This window comes from Aulostomus chinensis, chromosome 23 (genome assembly GCF_037954235.1).
Source record: "Aulostomus chinensis isolate RoL2024-O1b breed Wild chromosome 23, RoL_Achi_v1.0, whole genome shotgun sequence".
In the NCBI taxonomy this organism is placed as follows: domain Eukaryota; kingdom Metazoa; phylum Chordata; class Actinopteri; order Syngnathiformes; family Aulostomidae; genus Aulostomus; species Aulostomus chinensis.
The window spans coordinates 15,383,535-15,405,157 of record NC_141342.1 but is presented as its reverse complement, the minus strand read 5'-3'; the positions used below and the strand labels follow the sequence as shown (position 1 = coordinate 15,405,157).

The following is a 21,623-nucleotide window of genomic DNA, read 5'->3' as shown; positions in this document are numbered from 1 at the left end:
TTAATGGATAGAAAGACTCCTGTTGTCCCTTCAACAGGCATCCGGCAAAGCCTCCGTCTTCAATTTGATAATCAGAATTCAAGGTTTTAAAGTCTTAAATTTCTTTGATTTGATATACTGCGTTCATATCTGTCGTGTACTTTTTACTCCTTAAAAACACTTTGATTAACTTTAAATCTGGTATAGAAGGAAAGCTGACATGACTTGTCTAAATTTATTGAAAAATATGTGTTTTGGTCTTAAGTTTGACTTCAACGGGCCTTTAAAAATGTAGTTTAAAAAAAAGAAATGTGGCAAGAACTTAATATTTTAAGGCGATTTACTATGCTAGATTTTGCAATATTTTAGTTCAACTCACACCTCTGTTGTAATTTTACCAACTAAACATGGTACTTACTTCTTCTAAAAAAAAATAAATAATGATTTTGAGTTTTGAAATCCAAAGAATATAATTTAAATAATAATAATAATAATAACAATAATAATAATTAGCTGTCACAACCTTTGGGGATTTTCTTCAAACGTAGATGTTTCTGTGGCAACAAGCTGCCTTGAAAGTTTTAGTTTTGCCAACCTTTCATCCGTCCGGCCCATGTTGCCGTAACTTCTCTGTATCACGTTAAATCTGTCGGAGGCAAATGTTTGGGGCTGCAAAGTAAGCAATGGGGTAATAGCCTGTAATTTATCCATTCATATGGAAATGAATCAACACCAAATCAACAGTCGCAAACTTCACAGTCCCTGTTGAATTTATCGGAGAACACCCAGCTAGCAATTATGCACCTAACAACCAAGCTTAGGCTTCATTGAAAGCTTCACTCTTGATAGATTGGCGTGAATGCCGTCCCTTACTGCCACCTGTGAATCCAAACTTATAGAGTAGTTAATGATTTTGTGCATCAAACACCAAAGAAAAGAGGTTGTTTAGATGTCTGAGCTTGAGTTATGTCTGCAGGCCTTTCAGTCCTGCCACGCATGGCCCCCGAGAGTGTATGTAGCCTGACAGGGGAAACCAAGCGCAACAAAGTTCACAAAAAGAGCACTTGCTGCTACTTGTAAAGCTTATTTTGTAGGTGAGTGGCAACAAATAAAGACTGAATGATCTCTTTTTTATTATTATTATTTTTGCTACTCAGCCCTTGACTTGCTTAGATAATGTCAGCCAGGCACTCAGGGAACAATGTTTTAGAGAGTTTTGCCAGTTAAAAAAAAAGAAATAAGAAAGAAGTGAAGTATGCAAGCAAGTTGTTGACGCATTTGAAAGAGAGACGTTTGTGCTGTAGCCGGCTTTAAAGCCCGTTTCATGTCTGTGTTTATTTGAGAGGAGAATTTCTCAACTCTCAAGACTTGTTTGTCCTTCATGGGCTCAGACGCTCGCTCAGTCGGTCCATCAGACACACATCGAGTGGATTCCTCACTCTCCCTGTTATTTATGAAGTGCTCATTCCTGTGATGAAAGGGATGTATAGCTTTTCAAGAGCATGTGATGTCTACAATAACTTTTTTTTTTCCTTTTTATGTAGATCAACGCTAGATATACTCTCAATTTGAATTGAAATCCCATCGAGCTGTTTGCAGCTTGCGAGGCACCGTTTTCAAAAAAGTAAAAAAAAAAAAAAAAAGGGCACCACTCAATATTCTAACACAATTTGTATGTTAAAAAGGTGGCCTCTGTTGTTTGGATGTGTTTTTTGGTTTGTGTGTGTGTGTGTGTGTGTGTGTGTGTGTGTGTGTATCGACCAGTGGAGGGTGTGTCGCTGACAGGGCAGCCTCGCTGGCCATTGTGTCAGGAGGGGAGACTGCTTGCTTTCAATCCATTATTGACTAATCTCATTAGCCGAGGATCCTAACGCTGAATTAGCCGCAGAAACTGACTTCTCTCCCTCCCCTCTCGTTCAGATACACCCATCACACATGTGCAAACACACACGCTTATTGAAACCCCCTCTGCTAGGGAGAAGTGGCAGTGTAATTATAGACAGCAGTTTTGAAAGTTTTTTTTTTTGGTGTCTTTAATTTCCCTTAATTAATCATTTTAATTAAGTGGCTGCCTATCTTAGGTTTCTACTGGATTAGCTAATTATATGTTCAGCACTTTATTCTGTATTCTTGTGTCCTGGCATATGTGCATGTGTGCGCCCCCCCCAGCAGCGGATTGTTCACCTGCGTGTCACTAGAAACACAACAGATTTGCATATCGTCTCACTCCCACAACATAAACTCCTGGAAAAAAGAGATGCAAAGTGTCAATTTGTTTGGCACCGAGATCACAAGCAGCTCCTGTTGTGTTGGAGTGTTTGTTAGTTGTTGGCCAGGTGACGGAGGCTGCACACCTCTGCAGCAGAGAAAGAGAAAGAGAGAGAGAGAGAGAGAGAGAGCAGGCCACTGCAGAGAGAGAGAGATTCATGACCCAGCCAGGCCGTAATTGCTGATGGTTCAGCAGTTTTGGAGGCTGAAACAGGAGGATACAGAATTCCTGTGCTTTTTTTCCACTTTGCAGCATTCATTTCCTTCTCTCTTTCTGATCCGGTGCGTCCCCCCCCCCCCCTCCCCCCGCTGCCTCTCACACCTTCCCTCTGTTGCCTGTAGTGCCCCTGTTTGTCTTTCTGTGTGCGCGTGTGTGTGTGCGTGCGTGCGTGTGTGTGTGCACGCACCTCTAGAAATGCAACTGCAGGCAGCGTTGTTTATGTTCACCTGTCAAGCTTCCTCAACTTACCTGATGGATGATGTGAAGCTGTAGTTTGCCAAGAGCCAGAGATGGGTTGTTGCTAAATTACACCCATGAACATATCAGACAGGAATCCACTGGTGGGGAAATTCTCTCTTCAGTGTGAGCAGAAAGTGAAATGATTAGTTAGTCTTGATGGGTTGAGTTAGGGCCGTGAAAACCCTTAAAACTATCAAAACCAAACATATGTGCTGACGTAGCTTGTGGGTTCCCTCCTTTACTGGAACAGTAAACCCCAGCTTCTTTACCGTGTCAGTCAGATACAGGTATATATGGATATAAGCGCCAGTAGCCATCCTTATCTACTCCTCCCTTCCTTTATTCTTTATCGTGTAAAACCTGAGTCTGGAGTTTCTTGTGACCACTTACCTGCACTTTTATGGCTGTTGTTAGTGGACTCTTCCTACTGTCTGAAGTGATTCTTACAGAGGTTTTAAGAGCTTAGCTGTGTTTGAGTTACACGTGGGGACTTCACACAGTATGGTACTGTTTTCTGCTCCATGTCTGACTTTATTAAAATAAACCGTATTTGTATGACAGCAGCAAACTGGTACTGGACCCCAGTTTACCGTTTGTTTACCCTGGAGCGCCTTCAGGCGGGCTGTGTGCTAGATCGGAAAACATCACCCAGTGACGTAAAGAGCTAATTTTACCATGCAGACCTACATTGAGTTATTGTTGAGGTCATTTGTTAAACAAAATTTTGAAATAATTGTCCGTTTAAGCTACTTAAATGTTATTATTCTGTGCTCTCCTCTGTTTAGTGTCATTGTAGCTTGAACAGCTCTCAGGGATGGACTGATTCTGAGACTCTGGTCGATATCAATATGTATCTCCATGTTTAGAATAACCATTTGGCCGATAGCCAATGCTGATTTTTGGGGGTTTTGTGTTGTTTTTGTTTGCTTGGGAAACAAACAAACAAAAACAACTCCAATTCAATCTTTCTCATTCCTCCCTTCACCTTCAGTTCAGCCTTTCACATCCCCACATAAACATCCCTCACTGCCATCTGTGTATCTACTTTACACGGCGAATATCGGCCGATACCCATGCACTGCTGATGTATTTGCTCCCCAGATCAAAGACATATAAAAGAAAGAATAAGCAACTTGCTGTCTTCAGCTGAACACCACAAAGTACTCTTAGTGTGATGAATAAGATTGTATGTGAAGTGAAGTGGTCGTTACTGCTTCATTTGACAGTCTTGAGTTGCGTAACTCCTGCAACAAGCCTCCTCTGTCCCAGCATACAATATTTATTTGATGCTATTTTTATCTCGCTGTAAGATTATGTAAAATGAGACATACTGTTCTACAAACATGTGATCCGCCTCACTAGAAGGACTTGCGTGCTCTTGGGCTCACTTTTACATTTTGATGCCATATCGTGACTTCTCAAACAGCACCTCATAATTGACATGCATTAATAAGCCAACTCATTCAGGATGCCCTGTGTGAGAGGGAAGAATGAGCGCTATTCAATAAAGGTCTTCAGTGTTTGATTGCGGGCTGGGATAAGTCTACTCCCCTGGAGCACGTCCCCCCCCCCGCAGTCACACTGGCATTTTTCACAGCCACACGTGAGATGAGAGGCTTCCCAATTCATTTAAGGCAATCGAAACATGACAGCTCGCAATCTCTGGCAAATTAGAGCGGTGCACCCACCCCCCCACCCCCACCAAACAAACACACACACACACACACACACACAGAAGATTTGTGACACAGATTTACAACAGCACTGTTCGGCCTAATCTCTACATCAGCCCCCTCCCACACAACAGACCACACCAACCCGCTTTTACAGACTCTCGGACACTGCTTGGTCATGGTGGTGGGGGCGCGTAGGATAGGAGTGGTGGTGCTGGGTTGGGTGGGGTGAGGGGAGTTCATCACAGTCAAAAGCCTCCTCTCTGTGGATCAAGCGTCCCCCTGTCTGGTAATGTGTTGTCATTGACCAATTAGGAAATCCAGATCAAACAAGCGCATGGAATGGCCCCTCGCTGCCCCTCTCTAAGCACTCTGCTCTTTTTAATTGAGCACATTTGTGCAATGAGAGGCTTCTCCCTGGAGGGAGTGATGGCTGCGGATACTAGCAAGCTGTTAACTCAGGATCAGTCCACTCAGTAGTGTTATCAAAATATCTGCTGATGTATAATACATGTGTGTATTTATATGTATGTGTGTGTGTGTGTATATATATATATATATATATATATATATAAATATAAATATAATGTTTTAATTTAGTGACATCCATCCCACAGGTTGAATGAAGCTAAACTTTGCAAACAGTCGAGCTAACGTGAGCCACCTTTTGATGGTGTCTAGAGCAGACACGGTGTTATTCCACTACCAAAACTCGTGCTTTGAGTCTGGCAATTATATTTCATTTGTTCTAAATTTTTGTTTGCTAATGCGATAGTATCTTTTCTTTTACAACTGTATCCTGCACAATGTGTCCAAATGTTGTGTATTATGATGCTATGTCAATTATGACTTAAATTTGTGCAGAGAGCATCTGTGATACAATTCATTTGTTCTCAAACTATGCACAGAATAATCCGGTATCACTCACACAATATCAGGAGCATAAACGAAGGTATCCCCTTGAAATTCAGAAGAAAACTTTATAATTATTGTGATGTGATATTCATAGATGTAAGACAGTCTGAGATTGACAGGTTAATTGTGAATAGCTTTCAGGTGTCTTATCAAGAAAAACATTTGCTTGTACACTCTTCGTTGTTTATTTGCTATTTAATGCATCAAATAGATAATCTGAATAGTAGCTTAATCAAAACTGATAGAAGTTGGATCTCTCATCCTGACAAAACAGGAAGTGATTTTGAAATGGAGATGTCTGTCAGGTTGTTATGAGTGCTGGCAGTTTGATGGCCCCTTCTGTGAAACAGAGAAAGCTCATGTTGCTGCTGTCCATCAGTGTCTCTGCAAGTTGAGCTCATGCACTATTTAAAATCTTTCAATCTTGGTGTGTGTGTGTATGTGTGTGCGTGTGCATGTGTGTGTGTGTGTGTGTGTGTGTGTGTGTGTGTGTTTGTCTCCTCTTATTCACTCAAAGTCACCAAAGGCCAAAGGTCACACTTACAATGGAGACAAGGACGTTCTCCACCCCCTCTGCTTGGACCAATAACCCCATCAAACACAAACTAGCACACACACACACACACACATGCAAGTGCCTCTAACTTATCACCCTTGCCTACACACCGTGCACACTTGTAAGGTACCAAACACGCACAAACATACGCCGCTCTCAGCCTTTTTTGAATTCCTTCCCATGTATCTTGCAGCTCGCCTGTCACTCCTCCCCCCCAGCGCTATCAGTCTCTCTCTCTCTCTCCCAGACCTCATAATGGCTCCTCCTGGGTAGCGGCTGTGTCTGCAGCTCTCGCTATTTCAAAAGTTTTAGCCTGCTGGATTAAGCGTGGTATGTGGAAAATGAACAGCCACTCACAGGAGGGACACATGAGCTGAATGCATAATAAACCAGCAGATTGGCACGAAGAAAAGAAAAGAAAGCAGAGCACGAAGAAAATAGGGGGGAAAACACTCACAAGTTGTTTGGAACGATGTCAGCACCTGCACAATAACAATATCACTCACCCAAATGGAAATAAAACGTCTCTTTGACTTTTACTCCCTTCTCACAATCAAAGGCAATTTTTAAGTGTTTCAAGGGTGTGAGAGTATTAAGGATGGGGCTTTTCCTGAGATATTAAACCTCAACTCACACTACAACAATCTTTTTTTTTTTTGTCTAGCTCGTTTCATCGTCATCATCACATGCTGCCAAAAATTCCCGGAGACTCTCAGAGGAGAGCTGATAGAGCAGCATCACACGGCTAACTGGTTAACTGTGAGCTCCGTGCTTTCACCGGCATTTGGTGAGGCTCTGAAGAGGTGACGCGCAGTCATGTGGCTCATCTGTGCTGCCTCCACTGCCCCAGGGGATTTGACCCCCCCCCCCCACACACACACACACACACTCCACCACCACCCCTGCCATTAGTGTAAGGAAATTAAAAGAGTAGCTGTTTGCAAGAGGTAGTGCAAGGCAACCTAGAGAGGAAGAATGGAAGGAAGAAACCATATGATGCTCCTCATGTCTGCATTTGGACAGGACCACCTTTTTCTCCCATACTCCTTTGCTTGCAAGATGGAGGGTGCTAGTGGTGGTGGTGGTGGGGGGGGGGGGCTTTGTGGTGGCTTGCTTTGTCCTTTTTCTCTTTTTTTTATCACAGCCGACGATCGGCCTCCGAGACTCTGTGAAACGTTACACTTGGTTAGAGAGGAGATATTGCTTAGGCCCCTCTATGATCCCCGGCCCTCTGTTTTCCTCTTCTGCTGGGGGAGTTGTTGCAGCAGCAGCAGCAGTGGTGGGGGCAACCAGCGACCATCCCCAACCCCTACCCCCCTCCCTCCCTCTCCCATGTGCTCCCACCACCATGCTCCCTTTGCTTTTCTAATCACGCTGCAGATGTGCCTGATGGCTGAACAATCTCTGTGTACTGAACGTGGGGCTCCCGCAGGAATTCAGGAGGCTTGCTTATGTGAGCTGTCATGAGAAAAAAAAGTAAGAGGGCAAGAAGGGAGGGAGGGAGGGAGGGTCCGTGTGAGACAGGGAGGGAGCAAGAGGTAGAATAGGAGATGGAGAAAGACAGAGGGGAAGGAGAGATCAGTGAACAGCGACCGTCGCAGCAGGGCTCCTCAGATTGACTGTGTTTGTGGTGCGAGTGAGTGAGTGGCACAACTGTGAGCCCGCCCTTGCTCACATTCGCTACTGGAGCTGCACACCAAACCACATTAAATAAAAGAAATCCATTCCCAAGCCTGTTAAGGAGCCATGTGGGGAGGTGTGAGTGCGTGTCCATATGTGTGTGCAGCAGAGAAATGGGGAGGGGGGAGGTGATGGAGAAGGGTTGAGGGGAGGGGAGGTAGAGCAGGGAGGTGGGACAGGCAGGAGGCAGCTCATATTATCCTCCGTGCCAGCGCTGGATGGAGCCTGCCGGGGATTATGGCACATTCTGTGAAGCAACAATGGAAGCGGCGCCGAGTCATACACATTTCCATCCTCTCTGCTTTTTTTTTCCCTTCATCGAACAAACACAGCTTTGTCCTCACTGCCCGCCTGGCCACTTACCAGGCGGAGAACCAGGCAGACACCTGGAGTCCTCAGAGTGCCCTGTCCAAACTAAACACCTCTCCTTCAGTGGGGAAACGCCGTCTTCTCAGTGTTAAGATAATTAAAGCCAAGCATTGACACTGGCATCAGCTGACAGTCAAGACATATCTGGAAGCTCATTAAAATCATATGGGTGAGATGATGCGTTCTCCTCCTCCCTCATCTTCACCACCCTTAGTGCAAACACCCCCGACATCATCAGTGATGGCACACAAAGACTCGATCACCTTGTGCATCATTACACTGCATGAGGTGAGAGGGTGATGTCTCTGCTCAGGCCACCTTGTTTGGTTTTAAGAGTGTCAGCATTGCTTCAGATTAGTGAGGGGTGTGTGTGTGTGTTGTGTTGTGTTGTGTGTTCCGGGGTGTTTCACACAGCTCTGCAGAGGTGTAGCACCCTGCCTGTAGCGTTGTTGTAAAGCACATTAGGAACAACTGAGGGTGTTATCATATCATGACGGTGGTCCAACACTCAAGGGAAGGTGAGAAGATGTGTGTTTGTGTGCGTGTGTGTGTGTGTGTGTGGGGGGGGGGGGGTCCAACAGTGGCCAACACAACGTTCTGACTTCAGCGAATATGCATCAGCGAACCTCAAGGAAACTCAACACTTAATGCGTTTTTTTGAATGATTTCAACCCCTTTTTTAATGGACATTTTTCCCTCGACTGCCTGTCTCTAAGTCTGTGTGTGTGAGCTGAAGTTTCTTTTGTTAATCTAATATTGCATATGACTGATGAGATATAGCAGCACAGTAGTGTGCTATGGTCATGTGAATAAGCAGCAAAATCACATTTGTCAGAACAAACTTGGCAGTGAATTAACAAGAGTCTTTCAGCTTTAGATATAAATCAGCGGACAGACTTGGTTCAACTTTTACCTACGCACTTGTCATCATTTACACACCAACATTTCAAGTCCAATTTGTTTTTATTTTGCATCCTAACAGTCACTTCATATCATATCTGTTAAAAAAAAAAAAGTTGGCTTGTGGGTTTTTTTTGTTTTTTTTTGCACTGCAGGACGTTGCTGCTGCAGTCTTCCTGTGTTCCCAGATCTCAGCAGGCACTTACAGTGTCATAACAGATCAAAGTGATTGCCAAAACTTCCAGCCCGAGAATAATACTGAGGTTCTAATAAATTGTAAATATCCAGTGCCTGGCCCTAGAGTAGCCTAATTGTTTTGGTTCACACTCTGCATAAATTAAATCTGTTTACCACTTCCCTGCGTCTGGATGGCTCAGCTGAGAGTCTGTAGAAAGCGGCGAGGGTTCGTGATCCATTTGTTCTGCTGTGATGGTGGGATGAAGCTAATCATTGTCTACTCCTCTCCCCCCTCTGACTGTTTTTATCCTGCAGAGCAGAGGCACACAACTTGTCTCTGTTACATTAACAGCCTCTTTGAAGATGTGAGCTCGGGTGTGTGGAATAATGTTTAGATTTGGGGGGGAAAAAAAGTTCATTTCACTCTGCTTAGCATCTTCCAGTGGCTGTCATTCCGCAGTTTTCCCGTCAAATTAAATCTGCAGCTCTTTTCAAGGTAAACTTATGTAATATGATCAAGAGACATACAAAGACCCTGGGAGACAACCCTGTCCTCTGCGGGGTGCTGTGTGGAAACAAAGCTTTTAAAGTGGTGGCACAGGAGGGAAGAAAAACATTGTTTTACCCCTAGAGGTGGGCTGATAGTACGGTGAAAAGCCCATTTGAAGAGGTAGGCCTCATCTGTCACTGGGCAATGGAGGAGGCAGCCATGCAGAAGCCCCCTGATTATAAAGAGATAATTTCATCCAATCCTCCGGTGGAGCTCCATCGCCTTGCCGCCATACTCCACTGCCTTTCATATTTGTTCCCAGCCTGCATCTCCTCACCCGTTTCGTTTTATTACAGCTCCCACTCAATACATATATTTTAGCCCTCCCTTGAATAGGGAAGGAAAGCGAGTCTCCCTCATCCCCTCCCACTCTTCATCCCACCTCCACCCCACATGTGTCTTTTGTTGTGCAGGAATCCACAGCTCTCAACTTGTTGTGTAGCGCCTGGCGTGCAATTTGCAGTAAATTAAGCTCAAGTAATGCACGTATCAGCACCAATTTCCCTTTGCACACTCAAAAGTCAGCAGCGGGCTTTCCGGGGTAACTCGCTGAATCGAGGCAAATAAGTTCAGATAAGGTGATGGTGCAGAGAGAAAAAAATGATAACATCTGCAAGATAGAAAAGAGCATGTAAATAGGATAAGGTTCTTAATTGTCGTATCTCTGCAGGTTTTATCTTTAATTTGGCTCTTGTTATTCATTAAAGATACAACAAAGGAATACTATTACTTGAAAATTTGATAACTGTCATTGTATACCTTTTCGAGGACGAACTATCTTGGGAAGAAAACATGTGGACAGAGTACAATGTGTGTTTTAACTTGCATCTAAGAGACACAACGTCGAGAGATAGAGAAGTGAAGGAAAGGGCAGATAGAGAAGAGACAGCGAGAGCAGGTTGACTGGCTCATCAATAACCACAAGGTCAGACAGGCAGTGCCGGGCTGAGTGGGCCCTGTTAGGAAGCAGCAGCTGAGGATTTGTAGAGCTTGTAAAGGCTTAAAGCAACACCACTCCGCCTTCTTTGTGCCACTAGCCAGGACTTTGAAGGGCCAGGGGAGACACCTGCTGGTGGCTAAGGGACACAATGGGTCCAGGTCAGCTGGAGCCAAGAATCCTCTGAGCTCAGATGGCACAAATGAGGGACTGAGGAGTGTTACAGCTGTAAACACCTGAGGGGTAAAGCCATTGCATGCACACAGATCATTATTTAGGGCAGTAAATGTCTTGTTGGATAATTAAGATGTCACTGAAACACACTCCGTTTCCAATTGGTGTATTTAATGTCAAAATTTATACCCTCGTCTATTCCTCAGAAATGTTATTCCTAAAGGAACTGTTAGCTACTAAAATGTATCACCACCTTTAAAAAAACAAACAACTAGAAGGCACCCTGTGAGCGCAAACCGCCACCAAGGCAATATGATGTCATCAGATCCAGTCCTGGATCACCTCCAAAATGTGATCGATTGTTCTTCAACCTCAGCCCTATCATGCTGCCAAATTTCATTAAAATCCATTCTCAACTTTTTGAGTCATCCTGCTAAGACACAAACCAACACCGGTACTTCCTTGACAGAAGTAATAATTACTTTTAAATTGTATTAGTTTATCTACGCTCAAGACCTGTTACAAGAGTGTTCAGTTCAAAGTCTAAGTGCTCATCTACTCCAAAAATATCAACAAACAAATTCTTTTCCCTCTGCAATGAGAAGCAGGAGGGGGGGGGGGATCCTCCAATTTCTCTATTTTTTTTTTTATGAGCTTTCTAATTTATGGAGAGGAATGCTCTTGTGTGCCCCTCTTTCCTCTCAAGTACAGGCATGAGCAGCTCCAATAGGTAGCATAAAAGCTCTTTAGCTGTCTAGTGGAGTAGATTACTGGCCCTGCCGTTAAATCCAGCTAGAGACCCCTAAGTGAGCATTATCAGTATGGTACAGCATGCTGCCTCCTCTCTCTCTTCCTCTCCCTTGCTCATCTCACCGGTACTTTGTGCACTGGAATGTCTCACTGTGTGATGGTAATGGAGAAAGATGGCATTGGGGAAAGGGGGGGGGGGGGTGATGCGCAGTAGGAAGAGATGTGGCTGCAGTAAGAAGGGAAGGTGGAGACAGGATAGAAATTAGAAGGTGGGAGAGTATCAGAGGGTTACCACTTTATTTTGTTTTTTACAGGTCTCCATTATTTAAAGGCACCCCCCCCCCCTCCCCTGAGAGATATTTATTTGACATTGAATGCAAGATGAAATCAGTCACCCACACGCAGCATTGATAACCATTAATGTAGCTCGTAATACTTTTCAACACTATTGTTTGCCATCCATGAAAGGAAAAAAAGGGGGGGGGAGGTTTTCCATGAGCTGCTGCTCCAAAATCAATAGTGCACTGCGAGGGTTTTGTTAGAGGAACTCTAGCATGAGGTGTGCTGCTGCTGGTGGTGGTGGTGGTGGTGGTGGTGGTGGGGGGGGGGGAGAAGTATAGAACATGCCTGGGCCCAGGCTGCAGATAATTGTTAACCAAAGATTGCATAATGGTTAAGTAATGTAAACAGGGAACCACATGCCAAGTTAATGTTCTCAGGGCGGAGAGATGTCTGGCAGTTTTCTGCTAGACTGTGTGTGTGTGTGTGTTTGTGTGTGTGTGTGTGTGTGTGTGTGTGTGTGTGTGTGTTTGTGTATTTGAATGTGTGTGTGTGTGTGCTCCTCTTTTCACCCCGGGGTGCTTTAAACATGGTCAGACATCCTCTCTAGTTGTCCAGTGTGTCCTCTCCGAAGGTGTATGGCAGCATTGGGGGCAACCGCCAGGGCTTGTTAAGGGTGTCACAGGAGCTGAGAGGAGTGTCATCCTTTGGGCCCTCTGAGGTGCTTGTCACCTGCCAAATCAATATCTCACTGCTCAGCTCTCAGCACCGCACACACACACACACACACACCCAGACACACTCAACTGCAATATCCGAGCGGTGATGAGATTGGCAGCTTCCTCTGTGAAGAGGGCGAGCGTTAACACTTGTCTTTTGTTTCTTTTGCAGAACGCTCCAGTTTAATGGCTGGCAGGTAAGGGCCAAAGAGGGACAATCAACATGAACTCGATACCGTCGATGGACAGACACATACAGCAGACCAATGACCGTCTGCAGTGTATCAAACAGGTGAGAGGGAACATGCATGTGCCTGTTTTAGGTGCGGTGAAAAGAAGGGTGTCCGGATTGGTACAGGTTACCTTTGCTTAATGATCTACGCTCAAAACTAGATTTGTCATTTGTGTACAATTTGTTTATGAGCGTCACATTGATTGACACTTTTTTTTTTTTTTTTTTTTCAAATCCATGAGAAATCCTGGCAACAAGAACAAGCAAGCCTCCTTGAAGTAGCATTGGCCAGCCGTGTGTGCAAAAAATCTTGTTGCACGGGCACCACTGGACAGGATAGTTTTACAACATTTAGTAAAATTTCACATCGTGGTACTAAACTTGATTGTCTCCATTTTGGGCGACTCTCTCCCAACAGTAGTGTTTTAGCGATTTTAATGGTTTGCATAAGCGATAGAGATTAATCCAAAGGAAATAATCAGTGATTGCTACATAACTCAAGTTTGAGGTACTTGTATAATACACATAGTTGTAATATATTTGGCTTCTAGGCTCTGATCCCATCAGGAAAGCAGGCAGTGATGATGGCGGCTTCCCCTCTGGTGGAATTCAGCTCTCGTTGGAATGAAATGTTCTATGAGCAAGTGATAGCGGCAGAACTTTCTGGCAGCTATTGCATGTATGTTGCAGTGGGAGGAGTAGTTTTTTTAATAGGATGTCCAATTCCTACAGATTCAACTTAAAATGGCAAATTGTATGTTAAAAAAAAATCTTTGCTTGTTTACGTTTGTAGAATTATCCAACTTTCCGCTCACAGTCATGACCAGAGCTGTGTTTGCCTCCTCTTGCTTGACCACATTAATTGACTTATCTGCTCAGTCTACTATCAGGGTCTTGTTGTGACTGAGGTTAGTGAGTGGGGTCACAGAGCAGAGGCTCCCCTCCCTCGCCACCCCCCCCCCCCACACACACACACACACCCGCCACCTTCTCCCTCCTTTTCAGCACCACTGACTCATGATCACCCCTTTTGTTCTTCCCTCTCCAGCGTTTACTGCAGGACAAATCTACAGCAGAATTAAACAGACATCCTTGCGTAACCCTGGGCGACCAGACTCTCTCTCTCTCTCTCTCTCTCTCTCTCTCTGTTCCTTTGATCTCTTCTTAACTGACAGCTTGTTTGTTTCTGTGCGGAGGTCCACCCCCTTTAAAAAAAAAAAGCACATCAGAAGGCCTTTGGGACAATGTATGGCGCTTGTGCACAAGTGTAGACGTGGCAAATGGTTTTACCCTCAGCAGGGAGTTCCCAGCTATTACCGAGAGAGAGAGAGAATGGAGAGAGAGAGAGACAGAGACAAGGTGAGGCAGATATAGAGACAAAGCAGGTGTTTAGGGAGCAAACAGAGGGAAGCCCCTATGTGTCGAGACAGACTTTGATGTTCTTGAGTAATAAGGCAGTGAGAGGTAAACAGACGTCTTCACAGCGGGATATTAAATATTCAATATCCTTCTTTAGTGATACGGGAGGTAAAATAGAATTCTGTTAATGTGCCGTGTGATCCCGTTGCTAATAGCTAAAGGATTATTCTTTCACAGAACAGGAGAAGGGATTTGCACCTGGAAAAGTGTAAACAATTAAAATGTTGAGAGGTTAAATGCATTAACCCCATGCTGCAAAAATTTAAACAAACACGCACCAGTGTTAGCAGCCGTAGGGTGGGGGTTGGGGTGGGGGGTACCTAGCATATGGGTAAACATGCCAATTAGAGAGATCCATGGCATACAAGGAGGCCTCCAGTCCATCTAATAAATGGTTAAGCGCCGGGTCATTTCAAACCAACCAGTAACAGCCAGCACCCTGCTAATAGAGGCAGCTTTGTGCCGCAGACAATCAAGGTTTGGAAGGCCCGCATAATAAATACCATTTATGTCCTGCCAATTAGACTAGCAGTGAGCCCATTCAGCCGGCCGTCTATTCTCCTCCCTGCACACAAAGATGATCATCAGGGGAGATCAGAACAATTAACTCACTATCTTCTCCCCCTGCTCCCCATTGTCCAATATCCAAGCCATTAAAATAATTAAGGAAATATTGTAAACCAATCCAGCTGTTTGCTTTAATTGAAAGTATGCACACGCTGAAAATTTGGCATCTTGAACGGCGGCGCAGACGTAGAGCGGGAATATAAATGAAGTCTCCCTCATTGTGTCGTTGTTTCCTGTGAGATGTGACATGTCTGTCTAAGTGCTCCCAGTACAGCGGACAGGGGAACAAATTGATTTTGTTGCTCAAATGATAAATTACTGCCGAACGAGATGATAAAGTGGAGGAAATTGGAATCCATCAGCCTGATTGAATCACGGTGTTGAGAGTTAAATCAGAAATCATTGTGGTGGTAATTTCTAAATTGCTATCTTGTTGTGAAAATTGCATTTATCTGATTTTTTAACAATTACAAACTCTTTAACGATGAAATCATGACTGTTTCTGCTGTAATTATAATATTTCAAAAATATAAAAGTCCAGCCAATGTGACATCATTGTTAAACATTAGTGTAAAGATGTCAGTCTAAAGGTTAAAAATGACTTAATAGACACTAACTAATCCAGTACCCCTTCTGACTTTCTCAATTATTCTATTTAGTGCTGAAAGTGTTAGGGAATTAACCACCTTACAGGTTTGTCCATTAGTGTCCTCTTGCTAGTACATGTAACTTCATAAAAAGAGCCAAATAAATAAAGTCACTTGTTTAACCTCCAAACATGAGGATGTTTGGAAAGTGAAATATAAGAACAGTTATCTTATTTCACCTCCAACACACAGTTCCTCGGTAGCAATTTGTTTCCCTATCATGCCCCAGAATTGTGAACAGTTTGGGGAAGATAGGCTCCTTGAGAGAGACTGCTGGTAACTATTTCAGAGGCAGTATATTTCCTCTCGCGGTGGGGAAGCCAGCAAGCTGTCAGACTCACCACTCAGTGTTACGCACAGAGGTTTGGCGGAAACTATGAACTCTCTCCTCACTGCAGGGACACTTCCTAAGACTGTGAGCGTCAATCTTTCAAGATAAACTGAGAGACAGCCCCTTTGCTGTAGCAGCTATCCAACTGTTGTCTGCTACTTGTGCGCTTTCCAGGTTTAATTGTTTCCTATTAATATGTTTTCAGTGCTTTGGGGCGTCGCTGAATATCGAACAACAGCAGCAAAAGCTCTGATTGTGAAAGGAAAAAAGGAGTCTGTGTCAGATTATGTGCACTGTCACATTCAGTTTAGCTGCAGATGTGCAGTCTTTTCCAGACGTGACTGTCTGGAGAGGATCTTTAGAAAGCTCAAGACACTCCACATTGTCTTTGTTTCCTTCCAACAGGACTGAGCTTTAACTGTGGTGTAAATATTGGAGGATCGTTCTCCCTCTGGGGACGAGGGTGAGGAGGGGGTGAGGGGTCTCTTGGCCACTAGTTTAGGTTTGATTGGTGGATTTTGGCTGGAGAAAGGGGAACATCTGTGGCATGGCACTGCCAAGTGCTCCGTGTGACAACCACAGTGGTGGGACCAATTGTTCTGAGTGTAAAGAACAGTAATCACTTCAAGCCCAAGTGGTTGCCTTTTTTTCCCTACACTCTACATATTCTCCCTCCTCCCCTGTCCACCCCACTCCCTCACTCCCTCCCTCCCTCCTTCTATCCTTGGTGCGCTGATTGCGTGTGTTGTTTAGCTTCCAGACTTATCTAAATTTAGCATCTGTGGATGTGTGTTTCTCCAGGAGACTTTATCCACCAGTAGGTTTTGCATGCTCAAAAACACCACTTTCATCCCACTCTACCCCAGCAAATACGTGTTGGGCGGGTGTGAGAGTCATGGACAGTGCAAAAAATAAACAAGACTGGTTTCATCCGGCCCCTGTCAAACACCAGCGTTGTATATTGATATAAAATCTGTTTTATCAAATCCTGACCTCTGCTGCCCCCTAAAGAGCAAACAAGGGAAAAGCACTGAGTGACAGTATTCCTGTCACTTCTTCTTCTTGTGATTCCTCAAACAGAGAAATCAAAGCATGCATTCATGTACAAAAAAAAAGGCTTCTATTCACATTAAGATGATAAACTTTTCTATTTACCTTTGAAGCCATGGAATGGGAGTCTATTTGTTCCAGGTTTGTACAAGTTCACTACAAAGGCTTGTGTGCAGAATCTCTCTAAAATCAACAGATTACTACGGATTGGTGATGCGGTCTCAGCTTGTCTAGTCGAAAAATGTGCCCAAGCTGATGACCCCAATAGGTCTTTTTTTTTTTTTTAAGGTTTTCTTTGCAGCTGACAGACAGTGCAGTTAGTGAGGGAGATGCAGGTTCTAATAGGGGAATGAATGCCATAAAGGGGGTCTGCAGGTCAAGGAGCCTGTTGTCAGATAAAGTCATGGTACGGCTCAGGGCCGGCTGGTGAAATAAGAACTTCCTCGACTATTCATGCTGTGATACAGTGAGATTTATTGCAAGTATTGGCGAGGCAGCACGATAGAATCCAGGAAAGCGTGAGGCTGAGAACGTACCCTTCACCTCTTTAAACCCTCAAAAACATTACAAGTGGCAGGTAATGTGGATGCAAAAAGGCTGCTTTCTTATTGCCACCATACTGAAGGATTTTAAGAAGTACTTTATTTTAAATTGTAGAATTTTCACTGCTATTATGGCTAAATGTTATGTAGCACCATGTATCGCTGTTTATAATGACCACATCTTCAAGTCACTTGAATTTAAGTGGCGTAGCATTTATTTGGCAGTCACCATTCTTAATGAAAAAAGGCGTTCTAATGACATATTGGCATCAATTTTAAATGTAACACGTGTGACAATTATTGTTCTCCTGTCATTCTTTCTTTTACCCACCAACAACTGTGTACTTGCAATATGATTTTTATTCTTCTAATATATCCCAAATCTTTCATTTTTCTCTTTAGCACTTACAAAATCCAGCAAATTTCCAAACGGCAGCGACGGAGCTGCTGGACTGGTGTGGCGATCCCCGAGCCTTCCAGCGCCCTTTCGAGCAAAGCCTGATGGGATGCCTAACGGTAAGTCAGCGGTCAAAACCCCCACCACCACCCTTCTCTGCAGTTTCACCCTCCAAGGTTCAAGGACAAGGAAAGGAGCAGTGAAACAAATGCTGTATTGGCTTTTTCTATGACTGCGTAGGAAAAGGTTAGGACTAACGTTTAGCTGCCTGATCTTAACGGAGGTCGCTGAAAAGTAAAAAAGCTTTTTACCCTGTAAAACGTGCTGAGATTCAGCCTTCTGTCCGTCATTTCCATTGCAGTCTTTAGCACATGACATCTAGAACAATGTGAGGACAAGTACATTAATGTCCTCAAAACCACATAGCAGTCGTCGCTTATAAGAAAATACAGTTTCAAAACTCTTAATTCCCCAGTTTAAATCGCAAGCGGCATTTGATTAATTGAAAAATTATAATCCTAAAGCAAAGTAATAAAAGGAATTGGATGTTTTGCCTTTTTTTTTTTTACTATAAACACTGAAAACAGTTTATTTTAGCATTAATTTACAAGATCTAAAGATTAGATCTAATCTCTTAGCAAGCAGAGCTGTTGGTCTACATTGTTGAAACAAACTGTCAAGAAGATGCACATTTGTATATTAAAGAACCCTAATCCCAAATTTAATCTAAATTTTGTGAGAATGCTCAACCAGAAATCTCTTCTGACCACTTGGGAGACGTCCAGCTAGCTAGATCCACCAGAGGCCAACAGCAACCACTGTGGATGCAAACCAGTATCTAATTATGGGCAAACACGTCATTTCAATTCCTGATTCACCCAATATTCCAAAACAAAATATGGAGCAATTGCATTACTTCCATTTGTGCTAGCATGTATTAGCTGTTCACTTTTGTTCTTTATGACCAAAGTTTAAACGTTTGTCTGTTTTTCTGCGCCAGCTTTCAAATTTAAGCTCAATGAGTTGTTGAAGAACCAGCTGTAGTAGATATTCAGACCAAGCTAGCACCATGTTAGCATAGCTGTGCTTGAGAGATCAAGATGCCCAGGCAGGTAACTATTTAGGCTAAAGACAAAAGTTTGAGGTACATCACCTTTGACTCAATTGGGTCAACAAAATGGATCGAGAGTTGACCAAATCAGTACTTTACACTGTGGGTTCTTGTTACCGTCAGTTAAAATGTATAAAGAATCCCCTGTCCATATCTGGTGTAGTCTGCTACATTTTTCAAACAAAGGCTGAGTTCTGAAGTCCGTTAACACCTTTACAAGAAAAGATTTGCATATTCTGATTACAGTGGTTGTAGCTCGCAAAGGCCAAACTGAGCATGGTTGAACCAGACAGTCTGGTCTACAGAGAATTTCCCATTTGTGTCACCAGCTGTTCCCACCCTTACCCTAGCATCACAAAGCGCAGCTCCTGTCACCAATAGCAACCTTGACAGGTGGCTGCAGTTGACAATCGGGCCACAGCTAGTCGAAATAGAGACAGAAATCTTAATTTCATTATTGTGGTGGCCCATCTAGATCCAGCAGAACCGGGGGGGGGGGGGGGGGGGTGTCTTTTTGGGGGGCTTAACAGGTTTGTTGTTGTTTTTTTTTTCACCAAAAAACAACTTTAACAGAGAAAGGGTGTAGATCATGTTGTTCTGTTTATAATATAGCGATATTAACAAATGCAGATTTAAAAATTGCTAGGTTTAATCTAGGACCAATATTCAGCTCCTAGAAAAAGTACCTTAAGGGCCATACACTCTCTCCTGGCTCAAAATCTCCACTATGGCCACAAACAACCACTTGTATGGTCCCTCGAAGTTAGCTTTGCACCATATTAACGGATGATTATCTTTGTCAGTGTAGAAAGAAGAACTCTGACGTGAGAACGCGTCACTCACCTTTCACCTTCGGGGCTTACTACGTTTGAACATACCCATTTCCAAACTGCCTCCAGGAACAGATGAGAGACACACAGAGTTCCTGTTTGGTTCGACATGTAACTCGGCCAGGCAAGCGTGGTTATACCAAGCGAAGAAAGCCAAGAGATTTGTACTTGGGCACCACAGTGAAACCGGCGTGACACAACCTCCTTATTCAAGTGATTGTTTGTGTTACTGCTGTAATGTGCAGCAGCAGGTGCTTTTCCTCCGTATCGCCAATTCAATTTCTTTCCTGCCGTGGAAACCTCAAGGCTTTTCCTTTTTAGTTTGTGGCTCTTATGGACCTCAACGTGAACTATACGCTGGGAGGGAGGCCAGAAAATTCGATGTGATTGTGAAAATACCTGGTCTCAGAATATAATAGAAAACACTTTAGCCTTTTGCTTCAATATTGGCATTTAGTGATATTAGACAGGTGGCTACACTGAAAAACACCCCCGTCTACTAATTAGCAAAACGGTGAATAATCCAAAAGAGTTGGCGGTGGTACAAACAAAGCAGTTTTTCCTATCAAGAAATTTTGCTTGCTGAAGTAGCTGATTTGTTTTGAATATATGCAAGTATCCAAAGGTTTGGAGGTGTTTTTGTTAAGGCTGTTTGTTAAACACTTAACAAGTTAAAAAAAACACACACACACACAAGAAAAAACAAAAACCAAGCATAGAGCAATTTATTTTAAGAATATGTTTATTTCACTGTGCTTTTGCAGTGCAAAGTCAGATGATTGGATTTGTATGCAAAGGCACTTGTTTGGCTTATGGTCGACCACCACAACTCCACTGGCTTTGTACAATTAAGGTCCTGAAATTAGAACTACTAGTTGCAATTCCTAACACTGGAATTACCATTTAGGAAAATGTCCCTCACAAGTTTAGATTCTAATTAGAAAGGCTATACTCATATATCTTCTTAATGGGGGATTCCTATAAATAAAGGCCAGATATACATACTTTGTTTTGGTGACACGTCAAGACTATACTTACAGAAGATAATGATACGGTGCACGGAGCAGTGTTCAGCTGTGCTACCTCAGGGCATGTCTTGAACTTGGTGTGTGACAGCGGGGATTGCAGCTTTGGAAAGCCAGCGAGAGAGAAGAATCCCTGTCTCGTGATGCGCATTGGTCCACACGCTCCGCATGTCTTAAAGGACTTGAGCCGCTCTCTTTGAGCTGATAATGGTGATGTAAATCAAAGCAACATGCGCCACAGCTGGGTGATTTACTTCACCGCCAGTGGAATGCGGCGTTTCTGTGAACCCTTGGACTCGGTTTTCGTTCGAGATTTTCATATTTTGAAGAAGTCTCCTTTGCAGCGGGCTGGAGCTCATCCTGAATTAAGCGTCAGGACTTGACCTTTCCAGTGATGCCCGTTGTTTGTCTATGCAATGAATGGAGTATTGTTGTGAAAACTAGTTTTGAATTTCCATCAATTTCTAATCGTGTTGACAGCTTGCATGCAGCTCTATGTTCATGAATCACTAATAGTCTCCTTTTTTTTTCTTCCTCTCACTGTACTTGCAGTGTTGGATAATTGAATTTTGACCAAAACATCATTTTTTTTTCCCTGTATGTTTTTTTTTTTATTGTTTTTGAATATAACATCCCTCAAGTTTAGTGAAGTGATAAAACAGAATATAATCCAGTAAATACCTGATCATGTCTGAGCTTTAGATTCATCAAAATGTACCTATTTAATATAAAGAGCCTGTCTTAATTTTGATTTCATGCAAGTACAACGAAATGCAGTTTTCCATCTAAAAGAAGGAGAGAAAAGGAAATACATTCAAGAATGAATTGAAAAAAAAATCAGGAACTGAATCTGAATACAAAGAGGAAAAGCATATTTAAATAATAATAATAAATAATAAGAATAGTCTGTGCTGTTGTGAAGTTAAAAAGTACAAAGTTTCCTCAAGTATGAAGGAGTGAAAGTAGAAAAAGTAAACTCAAGTCAAGTACAAGTTGCTAACATTTGTACTGACATTCTATCATTTATCGACATCTGTATGTGTTCGTTTGATACCGGTTGAAGTTTTTCGTGAAATAAACCACTCT

General features: G+C 43.2%; 1 protein-coding gene across 5 annotated transcripts in view; it reads left to right on the top strand.

Moving 5' to 3' along the window:
* Positions 1-21,623, top strand: part of LOC147239749 (zinc finger MIZ domain-containing protein 1-like) — a 112,931-nt gene that overhangs the window by 63,135 nt on the left and 28,173 nt on the right. For all 5 annotated transcript variants that reach the window (XR_015111511.1, XM_086195421.1, XM_086195418.1 and 2 more), the window contains exons 3-4: positions 12,559-12,678; positions 17,577-17,690. Coding sequence is in view for 4 of the 5 variants with exons in the window: in XM_086195421.1 (XP_086051547.1) it covers positions 12,610-12,678; positions 17,577-17,690 (183 nt within the window). In the remaining variant the exon portion in view is untranslated. The remainder of the gene's footprint in view (positions 1-12,558; positions 12,679-17,576; positions 17,691-21,623) is intronic.